Source organism: Paroedura picta, chromosome 5 (assembly GCF_049243985.1).
Source record: "Paroedura picta isolate Pp20150507F chromosome 5, Ppicta_v3.0, whole genome shotgun sequence".
NCBI classification, from domain to species: domain Eukaryota; kingdom Metazoa; phylum Chordata; class Lepidosauria; order Squamata; family Gekkonidae; genus Paroedura; species Paroedura picta.
Window position 1 is genome coordinate 8814613 of NC_135373.1, and position 24357 is coordinate 8838969.

General features: G+C 45.6%; 2 protein-coding genes across 2 annotated transcripts in view; both read right to left on the reverse strand.

The window, feature by feature from the left end:
- Positions 1-9089, reverse strand: part of LOC143838930 (uncharacterized) — a 67965-nt gene extending 58876 nt beyond the window's left edge. The window contains exon 1 of the mRNA XM_077340822.1: positions 9080-9089. The gene's annotated coding sequence lies outside the window, so the exon portion shown is untranslated. The remainder of the gene's footprint in view (positions 1-9079) is intronic.
- Positions 9090-18577: 9488 nt separating this feature from the next.
- LOC143838931 (protein NKG7-like) lies at positions 18578-24332 on the reverse strand. The gene is made up of 4 exons (XM_077340824.1): positions 24133-24332; positions 22483-22629; positions 20620-20748; positions 18578-18704 (listed from the first exon to the last, which is right to left on the reverse strand). The coding sequence occupies exons 1-4, from the start codon at positions 24293-24295 to the stop codon at positions 18664-18666; spliced, it is 480 nt and encodes a 159-aa protein (XP_077196939.1). The 5' UTR covers positions 24296-24332; the 3' UTR covers positions 18578-18663.
- Between the last annotated feature and the right edge of the window lie 25 nt (positions 24333-24357).

The following is a 24357-nucleotide window of genomic DNA, read 5'->3' on the forward strand; positions in this document are numbered from 1 at the left end:
GGACAGGCTCAGGAGGAGGGACTTTGAAGAAACCGCAACAATGGTAACGCACAGGTCTTTATCGCTAGTGTTACAGATTGTTTGCAAGAGTGTAGCGCTTTCCGGAGGGTGAATCCACTTTTTGGGATTCCCCTGAAAGCGCTACAACGAAGCGCTTTTTGCTGATCGGTTTCAGGAGTGTTGCAGATTGTCTACGACATCGTGCGTTAAGGCAAATCAATAGCGTTTCCAATTAGCAACCATTGTGCGATTTTGAAGCCGTGCAAAAAGCCCCTTGGAAATCTGGTCTTTAAGGTGCTGCTGGGCTTGACTCTTGTTCTTTTGCCTCAGACCAACACAGCTACCCACATGAAAACTAAAAATACTGAATAGGGGGGGAATGGTCTCCTGAACATGACATGGCGGCAGGAGGGGTTCATCATTCCTACCCTTCCATATCCCTCCTTATGCTTGTGTTAGCATAAAAAGGACCATGACCAGGGGCGAACTGTTTGTCTTCCTGTTGGTTCCATGTGCCTAGTTGCCACCGACTATTGAAGAGACTATTCCCCTCCCTCCATACTCTATTTAAGGTAAGTTCAGGTCACATGTTAAATGTGAGTTGGTTTGGGTCATCTGATTAGGTCCTTTATCTTTACCAGGAACAAGATACAGAGTGACTTTAACACTCAGTGCTTGTTATGCTGGGCTCACAGAAGCGAGGGAAGATTCTGCTGCTGATCGACACAATGCTTGGCAAATGCATTATGAAGGCTAGTTGAATTAGCAGCATCCTGTCCAGGTACGTGACCAGACTTGTCAGTGTCAAGCATATCCTGAGGAGGGGCATCTGCAGGGCCCCAGACTTCCACCAAGGCCCACTGCCCCTAACCTCTGCACATGCACTTTCATTGCTACCTGCCAGCACACCTTTCCATCACCCACACATCTGAAAGTGATCTGGGGACAAGGGGCCAAGCCCTATGAGGAAATGTTCAGCCTGGAGAAGAGGAGGTTGAGAGGAGACAAGATTGCTCCCTTTAAGTATCTGAAAGGTTGTCACTTAGAGGTAGACAGGCAGTGGTTCTTGGTGGCAGCAGAGGATAGGACCCGCAGTAATGGTTTTAAACTACATGTAGAACAGTACTGGATATCAGGAGAATTTTTTCACAGTCAGAGTAGTTTAGCAGTGGAATCGGCTGCCTCAGGAGGTGGTGAGCTCCCCCTCGCTGGCGGTCTTCAAGCAGTGGCTGGACAGGTCCTTAACCTGGATGCTTGAGGCTGATCCTGCACTGAACAGGGGGTGGACTAGATGGCCTGGATTACCCCTTCCTACTCTAGGGTTCTATAATTCTATGCTCCATTTTCTATGCATCCAGCTGGCCAGCACTGCCAGGAAGAATGTCACAGGTGGCACAAGTGGTACTCCAAACAGTCACAATAACAGCACTCTTAGCTTCATGCACTGCCTTTAAGGATAGGTGAAATAGATGGCTGGGAGCATGGGTGGCAGAACGGGTCAAGACCAAGCAAGGGAAGGTGCACAAAGGGGAGGGAGTATCTGGAGGAGGACAATAAAGGAGATGCAACTGGAGTCATAGTAGTGGACTGATGAGGTGAAGAGGACACAAACAAGTAGGGAGTCTGTAAGGGAACAATAAGAGAGGTATAGGAAGGGTCCTGGTGGTGGACAGATGAGGGGAAAGGTGAACAATGAGAGAGCCAGCTTGGGCTCGCCACAGCACTGATAGAGCTGTTCTGACTGAGCACAAACTCAGTATCACTTGACACATGTCCACCTCAGGTTGCTTTTACTTCATAGTCTTTTACATGTTCCAGGAGACGATACTCTTGTAATAAATAAGTATAATGCAGCCATTTTCTCCAGGGAAACAGATCTCTGTCTCCTGGAGATCAGCTGTAATCCCTGGAGATCAGCTTCATCCACTATCTGGAGATTGGCAACCCTTCTGCAATAGTGCCGGGGCAGTCTGCACTGGGGTGGGCTCTTCCCTATGCTGCCCATTGTCTTATCCAGAAATCTTCAGAAGGCTTTTTCCGCCTGTCTGAAACTCTTAGGTGTGGGTTGCCTTCTTGCAGAATGCCATCTCTGTTGGCTGGGAGAACACACACAGATGCATGCACACAAGATTGCAGGTGGGATTGGGTCCTCAGAATCCAAACAGAATATTCATTCATTCATTCATTCATTCATTCATTCATTCATTCATTCATTCATTCATTCATTCATTCATTCATTCATTCATTATTAAATTTCTATACCGCCTCTACCAGGCCAGCTGGCCCCTGGCAGTTCACAATATAATAATAAAATGTGCAGCAATAATAAAGAACACAGCAATATTAAAGAACACAATGTGCCCGGCCCAAACCAGAAACAAAGTCCCAAATCTGAATAATGTGTCCGCGCAAATCTCTCGCTCGTACCTGCTGCAAAACTGGCGATGGCGGAGATCCGCCCCAAGGAGCAAGCGCCGACGCGATTTTGGAAGAATGAAACACTGATAAGGAGAAGAGAGACGCCGGCACAGAGTACGCCTAACATCATCATGCTGCGGGTGACCTCAAGGATTTCTGTGCAGAAGCAAAAATAGAGGGATTAGATGAATGCACTCCTTGGTTCTGCCTTGGCTGACCCCTGGCTTGTCTAACTGGACTCCTCTTGGTTGCCAACAAACCACTGTGCTGTTGTAGCTAACGTGTCAGGCTAGAATTTGGGAGACCCAGGTTCAAGTCCTATCCTGCCAGGAACGTTCCCTGATCGAGCTTGGTCTCATCATGCAATCTCAGTGTTGGAAGGACAAAAGGAAGGAGAGAATGACGTTGGTTGCTTCTGTTCCCCTGTGGGGAAGAAAGGCAGGGCATAAATGAAATGCATTTAACACAGGCTGAATGGGATGTTTGTTTTTTAATCTCTACGAACATCAGGGGCGCGCTTCTGGACCAGACCAGGGGTCCCTCTAGTCCAGGATCCTGTCTCCCATAGAGTCCAGAAGACCAAGAAGGGAAGGGAAAAAGAAACAAACCCAATGTGAAAAACAAGCTAGGAACCAAAATACTGAGAAATCTGAACATTATCATAATAAAAATAGATTAAATACACAGTGCTAAACGAGGTCAATTAAAAACAATACATTAAAATCACAGTAGAAGATATACCAAAAACACTTTGGGTCTCACATACAGTATCAAAAAATATGCCACCTATAACAAAACACAAAGAGCCTCTTGTGGCGCAGGGTGGTAAAGCAGCCGATATTCTGTCTGAAGCTCTGACCATGAGGCTGGGAGTTGGATCCAAGCAGCCGACTCAAGGTTGATTCAGCCTTCCATCCTTTGGAGGTCGGTAAATGAGTACCCAGCTTGCTGGGGGGTAAAACAGTAATGGCTGGGGAAGGAAATGGCAAAACCATCCTGTATTGAGTCTGCCAAGAAAATGCTAGAGGACATCACCCAAGGGTCAGACATGACCCGGTGCTTGCACAGGGGATACCTTTACCTTTATAACAAAATACACACAGCCATACAGTCACTTCAGTCACAGTAAGGTTGACAGTATAATGTTTGTTTGTTTGTTTGTTTGTTTGTTTGTTTGTTTGTTTGTTTGTTTGTTTGTTTGTTTGTTTGTTTGTTTGTTTGTTTGTTTGTTTGTTTGTTTGTTTCGGTAGAAAAATCAACCTGGTGAACGTGAATTCTTTATATTCATACTATAAATGCAGTATATTTGTTGAAACTTCATTATAGTACAGGCCTATGTTTTATCTCCCTGGCTATAAAAACAGGGTTTTTTGTATTTAATCATGGGTTGGTTGACAATTGAAAGATGCAATTGGATTGAAATGCATCAGGTCATTGTGTTAAGTTTGCTTTGTTATCGGTGGCATATTTTTTGATAGTGTGTGACCCCAAAGGTTTTTGTGTAGCGACTACTGTGATTTTAATGGATTGTTTTTAATTAACCTAGAGTGTAGTCTGCCCAGAGGTTTCTACCCAGTCCCAGTTCAAATCCCTCCCCCCTACACTGAATTGAATTTTAGTATTTGCCAGCATATAAGACGACTGCTCATTCGTGCTAACCCCAATTAAGAGTGTAGTCTCTCCCATGTTATCTCCTGCCCTGGCCCTGGGTGGCTAGGAGGGAGGTATCATGGGTGCCCACACAGATATGTTGGCTTACTATTAATTCAGTTTAAGCAAAGAAACTCCTTGCACCTGTTCGTATGTTTCTTCAATAAAGAAATTACTTTTGCACCAAAGAGACTGCTTGTTAGAAATTCAACAGATTTTCGATTGGTGAATCAAAAACTGGCACCAAGTGGTCATTAGTGTGGTTGCAGGGAATTCTGAGCCATGTGCTCTGGGGATTCCTTTATTTAAGGTGGCCACCTGTCTACTTCCTGCTTCTTCAGGAAGAGCTCTTCTGCTAGCTTGCAAGGAGTAGTATCCTTCATTAGGCTCAGCTCTCTCTATCTGCTGATGTGTGGCATGTAGTCTGCTTGGAGCCCAGCCATAGAGAGTTGTTGCATCTGTAACTATTATTTCAGCTTTTGTATTCAGCTTCAATAAGGAATCAGATAAATATGACATATATTTGTAAATCTCTCCTAGTAACGATTTCTCTCTTTTAAACCTTATCCTTTGTGCCTCATCCACAAAGGTCACTAATAACTGCATAAACTAATAACTGCATACAACAGGAATTTTGTGTAGACTAGGGCTGCTTTTGTGGGCTTTCATTGTGGGAACGCCGCTGTACGTTTTTGCACCTGGTTTTTGTGCACCAAGATTCGAAACAGGGGGAGGGATCATGGATGCCCATATAGATATGCTGGCTTGACAGTAATTCAGTTTCAGCAAGGAAACTATTTGCGCCTGTTTGTATATTTCTTCAATAAAAAGATTTCTTTTGCACCAAAGGCTTTGCTTAATAGATATTTGAAAGGGCTTTCACGCAGAGCCAGATAGTAGTAATTTACTGTACAATTCATTAGAGTTTGTAGACAAACGTGCATTTGGTCATGTTGTGATTGTGAACTGGGTTTGATAGAAATGTCAAGTACATATTGGCTATGTCATGAGAATAACAATGAGTACTAGAGCTTCCAGCTTTCGCATGGGAAATTCCTGGTGATATGAAAATTGTTGCCTGGGGAGGGTGGAGTGGGGAGGAAACTCAACCATAAGCACCACCCTCCAAAGCTGACATGTCAGGTAGGTACAGTCTCTAGCTCCGCGATCTGGATGTTTTGGGAGTTGAGACTGGAGAGAATGAGATCTGGGGGAAGGAAGGGACCTCAGCAGGGTTCAGTGCCACGCACTTTACCATCCAAACCAGCCACTTACTCCAAGGAATCTGGGTTCCCTGGAGATCATTTGTAATAACAGAAGATCTCCAGGTGTCACCTGAAGGTAAGCAATCTTATTTCTGGGGGAATTGCTCTTTGTAGCCTGGAGGTCAGTTCTAATTCCAAGAGAACTCAAGGCCCCACCTGGAGGCTGGCAACCCTAGCCACTTCTGCATACCTTTCTCACTTGCCAGGGTGTCTGCATCTGTAGGACATATAGGCTTCATACAAGAACCCCACAGGCCGGTGATATAACGACCGTCACTCAACCAGTGGTCTGTGGTCACAGAGATGAGGAGGACCACAGACCCCAAGAGAATCGAGGAAGCACTGAGGGTACGAAGTTGAAGTGGGGTGAGCAGACTTTTCCAGTCGTATCTGTGGAATTTTAAAAAGTCATTGTGAGGCTAAGCAGCAGCACCGAGTACTGTGGAGCTAATGGGGCCATTTCCTCTCTTTTGGGGAGCAAACCCTTGCGAAAGCACCTGCATTCCTTGCTTGTGGCCAAATGAGCAGGGGAGGAAATGGGGAAGCGGGAGAATATCATGGATGCAATGATGTCCTTTTTGGCTAAACCCCAGAAGTAATGACACCAATGCCGCATCATTCTGCCTGCTGTTAACACCTAGGGTTGCCAGGACTCAATGAGGCACAATGCCCTAGAGCCCACCCTCCAAAACATCCATCCATCCACCCACCCACCCACCCACCCACCCATCCATCCATCCATCCATCCATCCACCCACCCACCCACCCACCCACCCACCTATCCATCCATCCATCCATCCATCCACCCACCCACCTATCCATCCATCCATCCATCTATCCACCCACCCACCTATCCATCCATCCATCCACCCACCCACCCACCCACCTATCCATCCATCCATCCATCCATCCATCCATCCACCCACCCACCCACCCACCCACCTATCCATCCATCCATCCATCCACCCACCCACCCACCCACCCACCTATCCATCCATCCATCCATCCACCCACCCACCCACCTATCCATCCATCCATCCATCCATCCATCCATCCACCCACCCACCCACCCACCCACCTATCCATCCATCCATCCATCCATCCATCCATCCATCCATCCATCCATTTAGATTTTTTAAGGCTCTGGGCGGTTTACATAAAACATTGTAAAACATTAACATGGAACATATAACAGTATAACGGATAACAATCATGATATTATTATCCTTATGTCATGCTTCCCCCTGGTTTTTTTTGGTGTGAGATAGCTCATTCTTTTCCTCTGACCCCACAGAGAGCCCTTATGCTGCTATCCTCTGCATCTGCCACCAGATTTGTGTACGCATGCATGCGATAGCAGAGGGACAGGAAGAAAAAACCTCCTGCCATTATTTTGGCTCGTCAATCACTGTCACATGCCGAAAACTCCCCAATCATCTTCCAGCGCCCTTTCGTTGCATGTGAGCGTCCCCCATCTCCAAGTCCGAAATATATATTTTTTAAATTAGCAGGATTGCGTTGTAACGCAAAACCGTAACAACACAAGGGGATTAAAAGTAGACTGTCTCATCGTGCCATTCACACACACATCCTTTTGATGGCAGGGATGTGCTGGGGGGACTTTCAGCCCAAGCAACTGACCTCTCCACCACTGCACACTGTGAAGGCATTGGAGCATTGGGCAATGGGGCAAGTCCAGGCCCATATTTCTCCCTGGTGTCTATGGGGTTTGGGCCCCCTACCACTGTGTACCAAGCCCTGCCCACCTGCTTGCACGTGGCATCAATTAGGACAGACAAACCACTGAAGGGCAGTGTCTTTGAATTATGATCTCCCAACTTGTTCTTAGTTTTGCAGCTCTTCAGGTAGCAAGCTGAGTAGTCAGCAGTACCTAGATCTGGAATATTTTCACAGGAGGTTTCTGTCATACTAGGTTGGTGGTGGAAAGAGTTGTGAAGCAGCAACTGGCTTAAGGCAAGCCCTCGTGGTGTTTGCAAGGCAAGAGATGAACAGAGGTGGTTCGACATTGCCTGCCTCTAAGGAGCAGCCCTGGACTTCATTAATGGTGTCTTATCCAAGGACTATCTGGGGCTGACCCTTAGTTTTTAAGCCATGATGAGATTGGGCTGGCCTGAGTCATCCTGGTCAGGGCCTCTCACACTATATAAATTGTTCATTCAGAAGAGAAAGTGGAGCGGTGGCATTTGCCATGTGAACGAACATCTTTGCTTGTATTAATTTAATTTTCTAGGCTGCTATCACCACAGCATCACAACTATTTGTCTTCCAGCCCACCGTTGGTCTTGCATAGCATTGCCATGCCCCTCCAGGCAACCAATGGGAGTGAGAAGGATTCATGAGCAGAAAGAGAAAGGCCTAGGCCGCATTGCCAGGATATCACGGAAAGTGACGCCATCACACCATTGATGTCCTGGTGGCATTGATATTTGGGCAATTCTATGGTAATTCTGTCTTGTATCACAGTTTTTGCCCAAAAACCAGATTTTCTCCGAGATGTTATGGGATCACTTCCTGTGTGATGCTGGCGACAAATCTTAGGCCTTCTTTCTCTGGGAAGCTGATCGACTGCTGGATGTAGGGCCTGTGGCGAGTGACCCTCGCCTCTACTAGGGGATCTGGCCAACATGGTCAAGCGTTTTCTCCTCTCCTCCCTTTAAGGAGCACATATTAGGCACAGTAATACACCTAGCACCACTCAGGTAACTAATGCATACCACCCCATGCACTGAACAGGGTTGGGCTGAGACTATACTAGGTTGTAATTGTTCTCACCTTAACTCAGAAGTATCTGCTGTATTGGTTTCCTCTGCTTTTCGGTCTCCCATTTCAGGTTTGGCTCTCCAGTTTCCGGTGGAATCCCCTTGTACCAAACAAAGTAGATAAGCAAAAACAGTTCGGGCATTTCTGCACATTGAAAAAGTTAGTGTTACGCCAGCAAAATGGCATACCGCTAAAAATTAGCGTGCCTCTGGCCATTCCTCACCTTCAGGCTCTCTCGCTTTTGTCTGCCACCTTCTCGCGCTGCTTACACTCCACATGTCTGCTTGAAATGGAGGAAGAGAGTCACGTGCTTTACACATAACTCTCTTTCCCCTGCCAATCAAGCCAGGCAGCCAATCCCCTTTCTCAATGTTTTAAAGGGCTCATGACGCCCACTAGTTGTTTTTTTAAAGTAAAATTTCTCCATTGAAACACTTATGCATCTAATCATAGATGCCTATGCATCATAATCATAGATACATATTGCTTTTTATAATGCTACCCCTTATGGAATCACAAGTCTGGAATCCTTAAAAAATTAATTTTGTTCCTGATTTTGGGGAAGGGGGACTTTAGAGATGCATGCTTTGTGTGACAACTTTGGGGTGAAATTCTTTTTGCCTTTGCCTGCATTATTGAACGCCTATTCGTTGCTCCAGGCAGTTTGCTCTAAAAAAAACCCCAACCTTTCCCTGGGAGAAGGGAGAGGGAGGCAGATACAAGGGTGGGGCATTGAAGGTGGAAATAGCGCTTCTTGGCCTCCACACATTTCTTTAGCATGTGGCCTACTGGTTGCTCTCCTGTAGCTCGCACTTTTTAGGTTGGGGATGTTTCTTGAGGTTTGCTGGATGAACAATCATTTCACTATATTCATCAGGTGCAGAATGGCCCTTCCTATTACTGAACTTACTCAATGAGATCCCAAGCAAGCTGTCCAAGCAGAGAGTCAGATCCATCCTATACACTCCCAAAATATTTATTGTATGAATAACGTTCTGGTTCTGCAAATTAGAGCAGCATATCTGACATATACGGCACATCAGCAGACTGTGACATTGGGGCTGGCTGACTCTAGTGTGGGTAATTCCTGGAGATTTGGTTGTATTCCAAGGAGAGGGGAGAGACTGGGGAAAGAGTTCACTGGAGATTAGCTGTCACCCTAGGCCTTTCATTCCTCCTAGACTCTGTGGTATACCATAGGTTCCATCCTCTGAAGCTGCCATATCTGCAGGAGAACTGATCTCTATATGAAGTTCAGTTGGAATACCAAGAGAACTCCACCCCCCCCCACCCCCGCCGAGGTTGGTACCTCTACTTAAAGTTGCTCAATTTTTTTTTAGAGAAACAAAGAAGGGGAGGGCATACCCAGATCTAGACCAGGAAGGAGTTGTTCTGCTAGCTGCCTTTATGGCCCGTTTGTTTGTGCTGAACCAAGGTCTGTCCAACAGCAAAGTTTAAAAGAGAGACGATTAATTGATTGTTCAGTTACATTTCCAGGATCCAGCTTGGTATCATGGTTAAGAGAAAGAGAGCCAGTGTGACAGTTATGGCTTCTAATATGGAGAACCAGGTTTGATTCCCCACTCCTCCTCCACATGCAGTCAGCTGGGTGACTCTGGGCCGGTCACAGTTCTCTCCGAACTCTCTCAGCCTCACCTACTTCACAGGGTGTCTGTTGTGGGGATAGGAAGGGTAGGTGATTGTAAGCTGCTTTGAGACTCCCTCAGGTTGTAAAAAGTGGGGTACAAAACTCCCCAGCTTCAAGGACTGTTCTCACTAGCATGGCTTGCTTGCCAATTTATATTACATGCCCCTGTTCCACTCTGGGCCTGAAAAGATTTCTGTGGAGAGCGTAAAGACACACAACCCCAGGAAGCTTGCCCAGTGAAATCCAATGGATTAGCATCTCCAACCTGGAATATCCCTGGAGATTATAGGAGAGAAGCCAGGGTGGAGTTTGGGGAAGGACCTTGCAGCGGTAGAATTTCATAGAACCCACCTTCCAAATAATCTCTCTTGTTTTCCATTCAGTCTTTACAACAACCATCCTGTGAGGTAGGTTAGGCTGTGAGCGAGTGACTGGCCCAGTGAGCTTCAACAGCAAAAAAAAAAAAAAAACAGTTTTTCCAGCTCCTTGCCCGGCAATCTGACAACTACACCATCCTTGGTCTCCTAAGGGGCATTTTCTAGGCCTGCAAAAATGAGGACCTATTTCCCAACTGGCTACTTCAAACAAATGATCACTATGACAAATCTTATTTTAAATTCTCCTACTAAACTAGAAATATTCCTAACCTTCTAACTTAAAAAGAGGACATCCATTTTTTTTTAAGAGCCCCCCCCCTGCAGATTAAACACACATTAAAAATAGAGGACATCTGGTAACCCCAACCTATTCTATATGAGTGAGGCCACCCTGACATTAAGATTAATAAGGAAATTGTAATGCTCAAAGAGCTTTGAACGACTTGGATTTTCAAATGGAAAAGTCGAGACCAAGCTTCAGAACCCCATTCTGTTCAAAAATTCCTGGATAGGCCTTGCTGGGTTGTCGTTGTTGTTGTGGGGGTAACGGCAGAGGAGGGAACAATGAATCTTCAGCTCCTTGGAGAAAGGATGAGGATAAAAATGTGATCGCCAAGCAGGTAGCTAGAAGGCAACTCTTTTTGTGGTTTATTTCACTGGAGCGGGAGGCAGGGATCAAAGGCTGTATTCAGGATTAAACTTCAACGTGTCAGCCGGTGCATTTCAAGTGCAATTGTCGTGGCGTTTGTTTTTAAATCGATCTGTTCGCACTTTACAATAACCAGGGATGCATGTGCTCCTGGAGAATGTGGCCTGGAGCATGGGGAGGGGAGATCCTGTCACGCTGCTCTCCCAAACGGACACCCTCAGTGAGTTTGCTCGTGTCGGGAAGGACATACGAGGAGCCCTGCCATCCCCCACAACACTTTCTGGTATCCCACAAGCCCAGAACAGATATACTAAGCTTACTTGCGGGAGGGAACAGCAGATGGAGGCCAAGCTGGTGCTTCCTTTGGCTTTAAAATGGCCGCCACTGATGATGTCATCGCAGGGCGGCCTAGCGTGACCAGAAGCCTGAGCTCCTGTCAGGCCTAATGCGGAGACAGGAGACCAAAAAAAGAGACGTCCCTCTCCTCCTCAGGCTCCACTAGATATTGCTGGAAGGCTTACAAGTAGGGTCTTTCCCTAGTTGTAACTCCAGGGGGGGAATCCCTGGAGATTTGGGCATGGAGCCTGGGAAAGGCAGAATTTGGAGGGGGGGAGGACTTCCTCCGGGTGGAATCTCCCCTCCAAAGCTGCCATTTCCTCCCAGGGGAACTGATCTTTGTCCTCTGGAGGTGAACTGCCATTCTGGGACACTTCCAGGTCCCACCTTGAGGATGGCAACGCTGTGTTCCCATCCTCTTAGCATTGGTATTCAGAGGGTTACAGCCTCTGACCATGGAGGTTTCATTTAATCATCATGCAATCGTGTAGTCCCCTTTTAAAGTCCAGTAAACTAGCGACCATCGCAACACCCATGGCAATTAATTCCTCCACTCTAAGGGTGGAGAACTACAAGAGTCCTTGGAGTCTGTTACATTCTCCTGGAGTTGTTGACCCAAATGGTCTTCGCAGACTCTCCTGGGTAAGCTTATCTCAGCACTCAACACAAGCTTGCTCTCTTGAGACTCCTGTTTGTGGCAGCAGCAGAGGCCCACTTGCAATTTGTGAAGCGATTAAATATATTAAGCTGCATTGTTATGCCTCACTGGGCAGCATTTGTGAAGGCATTTTTGGAAAGGTTTCCAGGTTCCTTGAGATGGCTGTCTGCAATTCGTATGTTGCTTTTGTGGAATGCTCATGTGACATGACCAAACCTTGTTATTTTAGTACACATGCTTCCACCAGGAAAGGTCTGAATGAGAGAACTGAAAATGAGGCAAAAATCAAAAAAGAGTTCTGAGGTTTGTTTCTCCCCTGCGGGAAGCCAAATTGAAAAGGGGACAGGCCCGGTTCTTTTATTTTACCCCCGATTTCTCTTTTGAGAACGCCATTCACTGCATTTATCCCCGCTTTTATCAAACTTGCCTTCCAGCATTCGTTTTGTCTGCAGCTGGATTCCCAAGCTGCGGCTTCTCAGGCCTCTGGCTGAGAGAACAGATGCTTTGTAGTGGCAACTTTATTTAAAATAAAACATTCCGATGTGCCTCCAATGAAGAGCTTCAGCGGCTTGACTGCAAATGCCGGCCATAAAGAACCTCGTGAAATGCTGTAAACGATAGGAAGTTCTTATTTAACCGAAGAGCAAACAATGCACTTATAAGGATAGTATTTATGCGTGAAAACTGATCTGTTTATACAAAATTGGCAATGTAATTAATCAGCTCCGAGGCTTGGGTATCCTTGCTGTTTTTCCAGGAAGCCTCTGTTTTGGTTCAACAGGAGCTCAATGCAATCAATGCATAAAGCAGAAATTCCTTTTAAGTTGGGGGAAAGTGGCAGCTGTCAAATTCCGACATGGATGCAGTGGTTCCCAACTCTTGACTGGGAAATTCTTGGACATTTGGTGGTAGAGCCTGGGAAGGACAGAATATCAGGAGGGGAGAGACCTTGGCTGGGTACAACGTCATGAAATCCATCCTCCATCCTTTTCTGCAGCATACAAGAATGAGGAGGATGGTGATGGTGGTGATGAAGACAGTGATGTCATCAGTGGTTCAGGAACGTGTCCTTACTTCAATCCACTTATAAGAACCCCAACATTACTGGGGTTGGCCTTGGCCAGCATAATGGTTTGGATGCATTGTAGATGCATGGAACACGAGCCCTCTGAAGGCCCTGGCTTTTCCGTAAAAAGTGAACATTATTTATTTAAAATGGGAAATCAGAAACGTACATGTCATTGTAGAAGACAGAAAGCAGAAAGAACCCTTCTAAGGCAAAAGACAGCCAAATAGGGGAAATATATACATTCTTGATCAGGCTTGCCAATTCTTTTTGAATGACACCAAAGCCGATATTCCAAAAGAGGTTGCCAAATTCCTGGCTATTGTTATTGTGACCAATTCTAACCCACTATCTATTGTCATCTGTTAATCCTTAGAATGTCTCGGCTTTATTAATCATTTTTGTGCTGCTTTCTAATTGTAATAATTGGTTAATTGTCTGTCATGACGATTCAATTACTCTATATAAACAACAGTCAGCCATCGTAATTTCTAACCTACCTCCGATTTTACTTTGATCTCATGACCAATCTTCTTGCATTGATATTACTGTTTAGACTGATATAATTAAAGGTAACTGACTTAATTACTGATATACATTTTGGTCTGATATAGATGCAGGCAAGCCAAAGAACTGTCTCCGCCTGGATTGTCCATCTGGTCCTCAGGCCCTGCTCTCTGTGTGGCTGCTTGCATAGGTAAGGAAGGTGGGGGGTAAGCTAGGGTTGCCAACTCTGTGTTGGAAAATACCTGGAGAATTGGGGGTTGGAGCCTGAGAAGGGCAAGGTTTAGAGACAGGAGAGATCTCAGAAGGGTGTAATGCCATACAGTCCTCCCTCCAAGACAGCCATTTTATCCAGAAACAATAATCTCGGTAACCTAGAAACCAGATGTAAATAGTTGGAGATCTCCAGGTGTCACCTGGAGGTTGGCAACCCCAGAGCCAAAAGATATAGGGCTTTTTTTCGGTGGTGGTGCTTGCCCTTGCCGATGTGCTCCCCCTTGAGGACTGCCTAACAGCCAGTTTACTTTCTTGTAGGCACCTTGCGAAACATTTCTCTTTACAGGCTTTTAATGAAGGGCTTTCAATTTTTAAGCTGCTTCTAACATGACGTCTGTTTTATTAATATGACTTTAGGCTGCTTTCTTTATGTGTTTTTATATACTGGCTTTTATTGATCTTTTATTTATTCTACTGGCTTGGTTTGTTTTATTGACTTGTTTTGCTATGTGGGGATTTCTTCTTACTCTCTTGGTTGGTTTTCTTTTATTGTTTGATCTGTGAATGGCCTGGGAAAGCTCTGGAGAGGTGGTACACACATTTCTTGAATACATAAACGTCCTAAATAGGTCCCTAAAGTTACTTAAAGGCACAGTCCTCCATTTTAGACCATTGTCTAAAATGGTTTCAGCCTTGGGGATAGCTTCCAAGTGCAAAAGTTCAGCCACGTTGAGGGCCATTCTAATCTCAACAACTGTCTCATTAAATTCAGGGAATATCTGGACTGTTTCTGCATGGAGGTGCAAACCTCACGCTGCCTCCTGCTTGCATATGCGCAGTTGTAAGCTGCGCGTTTGCACACCTCCTCATGGGAGACCCCTCCTGCGTTTTCCCTCTGCCTCATCATGGCTTTTTGCCTCCCAACGAGGCTGCAAAGGAAAACAAGCTGAACTTCTCTCCCCCCCCCCCCCCCATCTTTGGCTTGTCAATCACAGCAAGTCACCAATCACAGCACAGCGGTTCTCTTGCGGACTGAAATATTCTTCCCCCCCTGAACCGTGAAATTAATTATTTTTTAGTCACTTCTGCATTGCTGTGCAATAATGCCACAATACAGAAGCATTTTTAATTTGAAAAATGAACATTTCCGAGTTGCTATGGAGAAACGACAGAATGATACAGCATTCCCCCCTTTGGGGGAGGATTTGTAGTGTTTCAGACTCTATGTCTGGGTAGATTTATGAGAGGCTGGAAATGGTAACTGGAACCTAGAGAGTGATTTTGTGTAAACATTGGGCTTAAGAACAAAGCGCACAGACACCTTGCAGATCACAACCCCCCTTCTTTCTCCGTTTATTCCCCACTGACAGAAAACACAAACAGGACTGTGTTTTGTCTTCCCGATCCCAAAACGGCCATGGACACTTTACAGAAGATTTTATTATACCTTTGAAAAAACAGTTTTGCAGTTGTGCCACAACGGGGACCGCACCATTTTTTTTTTTTAATTCTCAAAGCAGAGGGAAGGGTAAGTGTGAGGATGGGACATTTTTACAGGAACTATCATGCCTTTCCCTCTCTGTTCAAACTTGCTCCTGGTTGCTTCCTGATGAGAAGTGCGATATAAGGTGCCAAATCCAGTTTTGGCAATTTCCTTCATCCTGAAGGAAACCTGGCCGAAACTCGAGCCAGCCAATGGACAGCTTCGGGATGCAGACAATGTTACATGGAGGGTGCTCTAAAACCTGCCAACAACCAGAGGCTGTCCAGAGGCAGATTTCTCATGCAGAAATGGTCCTGAAGTTTCTTCCACTACTCCCTTTGGGTGGGGGGAGTGGGCTATCTACCCAGCAAGGGTAATTAGCCAAATATTAAAGAGATAGGGAGGAAAGGCATTTGATATACAGGAAGCTGACTTTGGCTTGTAATAGAACAAATTTTGAGTCCAGTGGCACCTGTTTAATTCTGGGTGTAAGCATGCACTCAAAAGCTTATATCCTGTATTCATCTTCATAAGTCTGAAAGGAGCCACTGGAATCAAACTTGTTATATTTCTTCAGAACAACGTGGCTATCCACCTGAATCTTTGGCAGGTTAAGTAGGCACCACGAGAGCTGAGAGCCTTATTTGGGCTAATTTTGGGCTTATTTACCTCCTTCTGCTTTCTCCTTGGCAGGATGAGAGGCTTCCATCAGATGACTTTAGCCGTTAGTGAACTATTTTTTCTGAAAGGAATTCTAGGTTCCAACTGAGTGTCAGGCACAAAGACAATCCCCACATTCTCCCCCCAATAAATTGGACAGTTAAACTAAGAGGACTAAGGGAGAGACGAAAAGGCCTTGAGTGCCAGCGTGGTGCGGTAGTTAAGAATGGTGTTTTGATTCCCCACTGCTTCTCCTCATGAAGCTCATTGGGTGACTTTGGGCCAGTCTCAGTTCTCTCAGAGCTCCCTCAGTCTCACCAGTTGAAGAGAGCAACTCGGCATGCCTGGACCTTGAGGGGCACTATATTACTTTAAGTGTGTAGAGGTGTGATCTCCTTGAATGGGATGCCTCTCTGTCTTAGCCCAGGAACTGCCCTCTGACCCCTCTTCATCTTGGTCCTATCACTCACTGCACATGGCCTTCCATGGTGACACAGATCTCTGCAGGTCTCTCCTGTAGATACAATGCTCACATGCTCCCACACACAAGATGCTGGACAAACTGTCCATTTGCGATAGGGAAAGAACTCTTTAGATGAAAGAGTCAGCTTGGTGTAGTAGCTAAGAACAGCAGCTTCTAATCTGACAAGCCAGGTTTGATTCCCCGTCTCTCCTCCACATGCAGACAACTGGGTGACCTTAGGCTCGTCACCGCCCTGATAGTGCTATTCTCACAGAGCAGTTCTGTCAGAGCTTTAACCAGAAACACACACACGTGTCCAAGACACATGTATATTTAGCAGTGGGGAATTGCTTTGCGAGAGGTTTGGTAACATAGCGTTAAGGATTGTTTGCCCAGGTTTATGAGGTGATTACACCCTTTAGAACTCAAGGCAGATAACAAGTAGTTATAGTAAAATAGTAACAATCTTTATTGGAAAGAAAATAATAAAGGAAATAGGCAAACATCTATCTGGCACACTAACTGTCAAACAGATAAAGGGGGAAGAAGATTGTAGTAGGTAAATTTACCAGCCCTGAAGAGCTTAGAGGCTGAGAGTGACACGACCAACCTGCAACATGAAGGGTGTTCCGAATGGGTCCCAAATCAGAAGCACACTTTGGCTTGGCAAAGCCAGAGTTTTTATAGGTTTTGAGGGAGAGGGGGTCATGCTGAGCTCGAGATGGGGGCGCGATAGGAGCATGGTAGGTGCATGATGTAATTCCCCATGGGTAAGATGTTGGGAAATGGCCTGGCCAGGTCTGAAGATGGCCATTAATGTGTCTACACAAAAGGAAACAAACATGTCAATGGATCTAGCTATGGAGGTGGGGGAGCAATCTCTGCTGGTAGATTGGCCTAGGATTAGTCATAGGTGTGAAACAAAGGAACTTGCCTTGAAGCCTCTAGGCAAACATGGCCACTTGATCAGCAATACAATGCGGGGGGGGGGGGGGGAGAGAGAAAGAGGAAGGCAAGACGTGACTCAGGCTGCAGCTGTCATATTGAACCTGTGGTTGGAACAAGCTGGAGAGAAAATGGAGTCTGGCCCTTCTGGGTCTTGGCAGAATTTAACAGTGTCTGGCCTTAGCATAAGCCTAGACAATTGAAGGGTACCACTGGTCGTTGGAGACAGTATGCCAGTCTATAGAGCAGGGTCCTGCCACACATAACAGAGCTCTCTCATCCCCCCCTACCTCACAGGAGAGAAGAGGTGAAAGTGATTGTATGTAATCCACTTTGCTATTCCTGGAAGACAAAAACAGCATCTAAAAACCTGCTCTTCTTCTTCTTCTGACTGCAACCTGCTTATAGAGTTGGTGCCAGTGAGTCCCTAGCCCATATGTTGTTTTACTGTGCCTTTTATGGCCCTCAATGTAAATATTCCATGGAGATTTTTTTAGCCAGACAGCAACCTGCATATGAACTGGATTTGCTTGAATTTTTCCTTCCCCCCTCCAATATACTTCTTGGGAGATTTATCTACTGCATTCGGTTTCGGGCTTTTATGCCTGGACAAAACTCTGCTATATTAACCAAATCTCCCCATCCTACTGCAGGAGGTTCCTGTGGTGGGAAGAGGAAGGGAATGTGATTGTAGGTCACTTTGAGACTCCATAAGGTAGAGAAAAGGGGGATATAAAAGTGGGAAAAGTGGAATATAAAATCCTGCTCTGCTTCTTGAAACAGATCCAAAAAGTACTGAGGGACAAACTGACCACATCCAAAACAGCAGCCAAGGAAGTCTGGCCTGGCTTAATTAACCATGATTCATTACAAATTTACTTGCAACATGTGTATCCTATCTTTCAGCCCTGATTAGGGCCACCAAGATGGCTGACAATTTAGAACACGTGTAATAAAATCACATTTTTAAAAACATCTAAAACCAGCCCCCTAAACATATATCATTAACCCCCCCCCGCCCAATTTTCAATACATGCACAACATAAAAACAGCAAGGCAGTTTTAGGGCTACTTTTTTTTAAGGGGAAGGGTCATGGCTCATGGATAAAGCACCTGCTTGGCATAGAGAAGGCCACAGGTTCAATTCCCCAGCATCTCTGGTTGTAAAATTATGGTCACACAACCTGTCAAGCAGTAGACTAATTTGGAAAGCAAACATTTTCAAATACAGGTCCAGTTCAAGCAATGGAAAAAAAACGTGTTCCGAAAGAGTTCTTTCTCAATGAGCTAACATCTTGTTGAGCCAAAGGACTCAAAGACAGCCAGTGATGGACAGGAGGGACTGTCTACCAAAGGTCCCAGGGCAAACATGTCTCTCCAAGTCTTCTGATTCCCAATCCAAACTCATGTGTCTCTCCTCAAAATCATGCTTCCATCCAAGTACAAAGAGGTTTTTTTTCCAGATCTAGTATGAAACAGAGTGAGCATGTTGCTGGCAAGACTCTGCTAGGTCAAAGAGGAAGCTCATATCCTGCTTTTGGACGTCATTTTGGTCCTCGAGTGTGAATTCTGTGAGCAAGCCAATCTGGCAGGAGAGAAGAAGTCACATGATCAGGGTGGGAAGGGAAAGGAGCATCTCTGGAAGCATCTGGACCGTTGGCCTCTAGTTTTACAGCCATGGAATGAGCATGTTCTCATCCACAGAGTCCGGCCTTGCCATTGACTCAGCATACGTATGCATCCTAGGCACATCATTACAGGCAAGCAGAAAATGGCTGGGGAAGGAACGGGTGAGGGAGATCTTGCTGGCTTGCTGCCACCAGGGCTCAGCTTGCCTCCCTTTTCCTCCCGGTGCTCTAAAGTTGGGTAGGGCAAGAGGCATGACTCCTTGGGAGGGAGCTATAGAGCAACAAGCAAAGGCCTATCTTGGCCCCTCGTAGAAGGTGATTGTGTATGAACCAGCCATCGATTCTCGCCTCCTTCAGGCTGCCTTGTTGCTTCCTTTTGTTTATTTTGGGTTGATCTAGATCATATTGGATGTGAGGTGCTTTGGATTTGTCCAGGGATGAAAGTGGATATAGATAAATAACAACGTAAACATCTTTTAGAAACCAAAGGCTTGCCAGGTCCCCCCTGGCCACCAGCAGGGGATGAAGAGGTAGCGTATTATATCTCAGGTTGGGAAACTCCTGGAGATTTGGGGATAGAGCCTGGGGAGGATAGGGATCTCAGTGGAGTACAGTGGCCTAGAGTCCACCCTCCCAGGCAGCCCTTTTCTCCAGGGGAACTGAACTCTGTAGTCTGGAGAGGAGCTTTAATTCTAGGGGATCCCCAGGTCCCACCTGGAGGATGGCATCCCTAACTAGTCCTGATAAGAGTTGACAATCCAAGCTTAGCAGCCAGCAAGGAGGCGGATTCTCAGTGCTACTCTTTGTCATCTTGAGGTTGTGTTCAGTAGTAGCATCGTTTTAAAAAATCTGTCTCCTTCCACCACTCCAAACAGCAGCAGGCAATGACAACACTCATTGAGAGGTCGCTTGTCATAGCAAGAGGCCTGGTGAGCCTAATCCAGAGAAATGTCACAAATATGAAGATATCACAGATTCTGTTATTCCTTCCAGGAGCAAAATCCAACAGAAGAATTGTAGATTCTTCTAGTAAAAGTGAAGGTGAAGATCTTTCTCAAACCATTGTATTCTAGAGAAGATATTTCAATTGAAGGCTGCCAGCTTTGGGTTGGGAAATACTGGAGACTCTGGGGCTGGAGCTGGGGGTGGGCGGGATTTGGGGCAGGGAGAGACCTCAGTGGAGTCTAATGCTATGGAGTCCACCTTCCAAAGCCGCCATTTTCTCCAGGGGAACTGATTTCTGTTGCCTGGAGATGAGCTGAAATTCCAGGGGTCCCACCTGCGGACTGGTATTGCTATTCCAATCTTAAATTTACCCAAAGGAAGTTGTCTTATACACGACCTACCCTGGGAGGGAAGTAGTCACCTTTAGCCCCAATTTCCTGCCACTAAGGAAGTGAGGAGGAAAAAAATGGCCATCATATTGTGGAGCTCTAGGTGTCTTTGGTTAAAGCCATGGAGACTTGAGGGGTACCTAGGGTCTCACCTGGAAGGGACTTTGCATCTGACCCAAATTCCATCCTCCCCAGGCTCTGTTTCCCAAACGTACCAGCATTTGCTGAGGCAGTGTTGGGAACCCTAACTTCTACAGATCAGACGGTGGTCCACACAGTCCAACATTGTCTATCTTGCCCAGTAGACATTGGTCCCTCAGGCAGATGTTCCTTTCCCAGCCCTGTGACCCAAGCTTTGGAATTGGAGACACATATTAAATGAATCTGTTTCCACATGAATGCCTTTGATATCCGGTCCTTCTGATCAGTCCTGACTCTTTTGTCACAAAAGGGAGTGGGGAAATAAAGGGCCTACTATACTGTTGTGGGTATCTTAAAGCTCTGAGGACCCCAGAATTCCCATTGGACATATACTCACCGGTTATGAAGAAGAGAGGCGCAGGAACCCAGCCCAAGCCGTAAGTCCATCCCAGCGACTTTAAAGCCACCACTCCGCTCACAAAGTAGCCTCCTGTGAAGGTGCCCAAAGCAGCCAGGACTGAAAGCCCTATGGATAATTTTAAAAGATAGCATTGAAATTCTGGAAGGTAACCATGCTGGTCTTTAGCAGGATAAAGTTCTGCATGACGATGGTAGGACTGTAAGCGCTGGGAGCTGAAGTCCAAGATGGCCAGCGGAAGTGGTCCAGGCAGATGTACCCAAATCTAGTGCTTGATTGGATGTTGCTCTAGTTCAGGGTCATGGAGCTCCTTTGTGGATGTGCAGCAAGTAGAAAGAATTGCTCCTCCAACTGGGAAATGGCAGATGTCCAAGGACCATATGCAAAGGCTTCATATGCCTTTCAGTTGTGAAAACTGAAGCTGCACGTTCATCTTTAGAGTTGTTGGAGTGAGCAACTCAAAGTCAAAAGTCAAAATCAAAATGGCACCAATGTATTAGAGGTTTCTTATTTAATTAATATATTTCTAATTTGCAATTTATCAGTATCCATTCATTTCCAAACATCGGAACCAAAATGTGCTCCTAGGTCTTCTGATCCTGCTTTCTGTATCTTCCTCAGTGATTGCCAATCAATATCTGAACAGAGTATCACAGTTAACACAATTCACTTCAAATATGAACCAAGAACACATCACTTAGTTGAGAGCACTGTTCTTGACAGGGTTGTTTCACCTCACTTACCCCTACGTTCGTGCTCTTGGTTCATATTCCAAGTGAAATGTGATAGGCATGAAATGGGTCCTAGATTTCTAGGGATGACATGGACTTGTAGAGTCCATTCCCTTTACTACCAGATCACATTGCAGGTCTGATCATTGTGGCTTGAGCCTGTGAAAACTGGAAAGAATGTTGGCTTATCTACAAATATAAATAGAAGTGACTGGTTTGTAATTATTTTCTTGGTACTCAGACCAAATTCAAACATTTCAGAACTTGAATAATAAAAAATCTGAGTTCAACTAAAATAAGACCGTTTCTGTACTAGCGATATTGTTCAAATTTGCATTTTTAAAGGACCAACTTTTTAGCCCCATTTCTGCATTAAAATCTGTCTTTCCAGGTGCGGGCCCTCTCACTTACCACATGGTTAAAAAAAATTCCCGGATACAGGGATTTCATTTTTTAAGGCAGAATCTAATTAGGGGTTGCTCAATGGAGAAATGCTTGCATTTGTTCCCCCCATGGCTACCATTTTGAGTAATTTGTGCATGCCCCTTGTCCCAATCATCCCTTCCTCCCCCTTCCCTTCCTCCCCCTTTTTCCTGAAAATCTGACTTTTTTTTATTGGGGAGATTACATTACAATGCTGTTTCTAACTATAAAAATAGTGGCAGTCTTGCTCATTACTCTGCAGCAGCATTGTAACATGATAACCTATTTTTTTAAAAAAAATCACATTGAATATACTTGAGGGGGAAGGGGGAGGCAATCGAGGGCCCAGAATAGCAGAATTAAAGGGTGCAACAAAAAGGAAGGTACAAGGAGGCACCATTTTGCAAAAAAGAAAATTGGAAAAAGGGAAGGGAGCAAAGCATCATGGGAGGCTGCCTCCTTTTGACTCTCAATGCAGAAAATGTATGGCGAATTTCAGCCTGAGAAATGAGGGGAGGAAAGCTTAAATGCAGAAAGCCTAGCGTCCACTCTCAGCATCCAATGGAAATCCAAAGCGAGGCTAAATCAAGGTATGCCTCCAATGGGGAATCAGTCTTGAGACAAAACGATCTAATGGAAAATAATGGAAATAATGATGAGGAAATACATTTGAATGACTGAAATATACCTGCAAAGAAGCTCGCTTTAGATGTGAACTTGGTCCAGGAGCCAGCAGTAAAATAAGCGTGACCAAACGAGGCACAAAGATCAATGAAGGAAACAGTCCCAGCTATCAGCCCAATGATCAATAAGGCTCGAGTAGCATGGATGTAACCTGAAGAGACACCAATGGCAGAAAGAGAGAGAGGAAATGAGCTAAATGTGTACACGTGTGTGTGTGTGTTTATTTAACTTCTTTTAAAGTTAAGTTGGCCAACTGTGGGTTCTGAAATTCCTGGAGATTTGGGAGTAGAGGCTGGGGAGGGCAGAGTTTGGGGAGCGGCAGGACCTCAGCAGGATACAATGCCATAGATTCTACCCTCCAAAGAAGCCATTTTATTCCAAGGAAACTGGTCTTGGTTGACTGGAGATCAAATGAAATGGTGGGAGATCTCCAGGTGCCACGTGGAAGTTAATACCATAAGAGCCCTGCTGGATCAGACCAGTGGTCCATCTAGCCCAGCATCCTGCCTCACTCAGTGGCCAAGCATTTCCTCTGGAGGGCCAACAACAGGCATATAGGCCAAGGCCTTCATAAGAACCCAACCTCACAGAGTGTCTGTTGTGGGGAGAGGAAAGGGAAGGTGATTGGAAGCCGCTTTGACACTCCTTCGGGTAGAGAAAAGCGACATATAAGAACCAACTTCTGATGTGGCCTTTTGGGATCCAGAGGCTTAGTGCCTCTGAACATCACCATGCTCCTATAACTTGGAAGGGGCAGCTTCTGATCCTTTGCAGGGTTAGGGTTAGGGTTAGGGTTCTAACCTAACTTCTAGTCTGAAGTTCTAACCTCCACTACACTTTCCAAAATAAAGCTTTCTCTTTGCCCCTGGTGTTCAGGAGGTCCTGCCAAGACCTTTGTGGCAGATGCTAGGGCTTCATTGACTCCATGAAAGCAGAGAGTTTGAGCACAGTTGGCATATACAACTGCAGGACTATTACCCCGATGTCATTCAGGAAACTGAAGAAATGAGGGTGTTGGAGATGTTTTCTGGACAGGCTTCGGTTTCTGCTATTCAGTGACAGAACAAAAAATGACATAGACTGAAAGATGGTCAAACCTCCCAGAGGACACTGTGTAATTCTGCAGCCCTTCAGTAAAGTGGAGCTAATTGATGGCCTGTATCTCACTGAAGATGCCAGTAAGATCAGACCATCCGAATCAGGAGCTGAGAAATCTTCCTTCTAGTCTTCCATCTTTTTAAACTATTCTAGAACAAGTGAGCTTGAAGCCTTGCACAATACGTAGTGTGTGATACCAGTAAAAGGTATTACAAAGGTTCTCTTTTTGTGTTGGACCTGGTAACTGGCTAGAGATTGGGGGTGGGGGGGACACCCTCAAATCTCCCAGTATTTCCACATCTGGAATTGGCTATTGCACTATGATGTCATTTCTGGGGAAAACCTGGAAGTGATGTCAGCTAGCTCTATGAATCACCACAATGGTCAAACCATAGCATTTTTGGTGATTCCTAGGGCTACCCAATGTCACTTCCAGGTTTCCTGGAAGTGACATCATGGAAGTGACATCATGGCATATGTGGCCTTCTCAAAGGAGGCCATGGTGGGAGGCCCGGCAGCCCTAATCTCATATGATGTACCGATGGTGTCTCCTTACCTTGCATCTGCATTCCAACGGGATTGCATCTGGTATCATTGCAAACTATCCACAGGCCCGCGTGTTCATTGGCCTCCACCCAATCAGAAGTGGTCAGGACAATGACGAGCAGCACGATGCTAATGAAGCAGCAAATCAGAGCGCTGAATTTTAAGCCGTCCATTGCAGGGAACTATCCAGTCGGTGACCAGCTTACGCATTTGCAATAAACCTGGAGAACAGAGC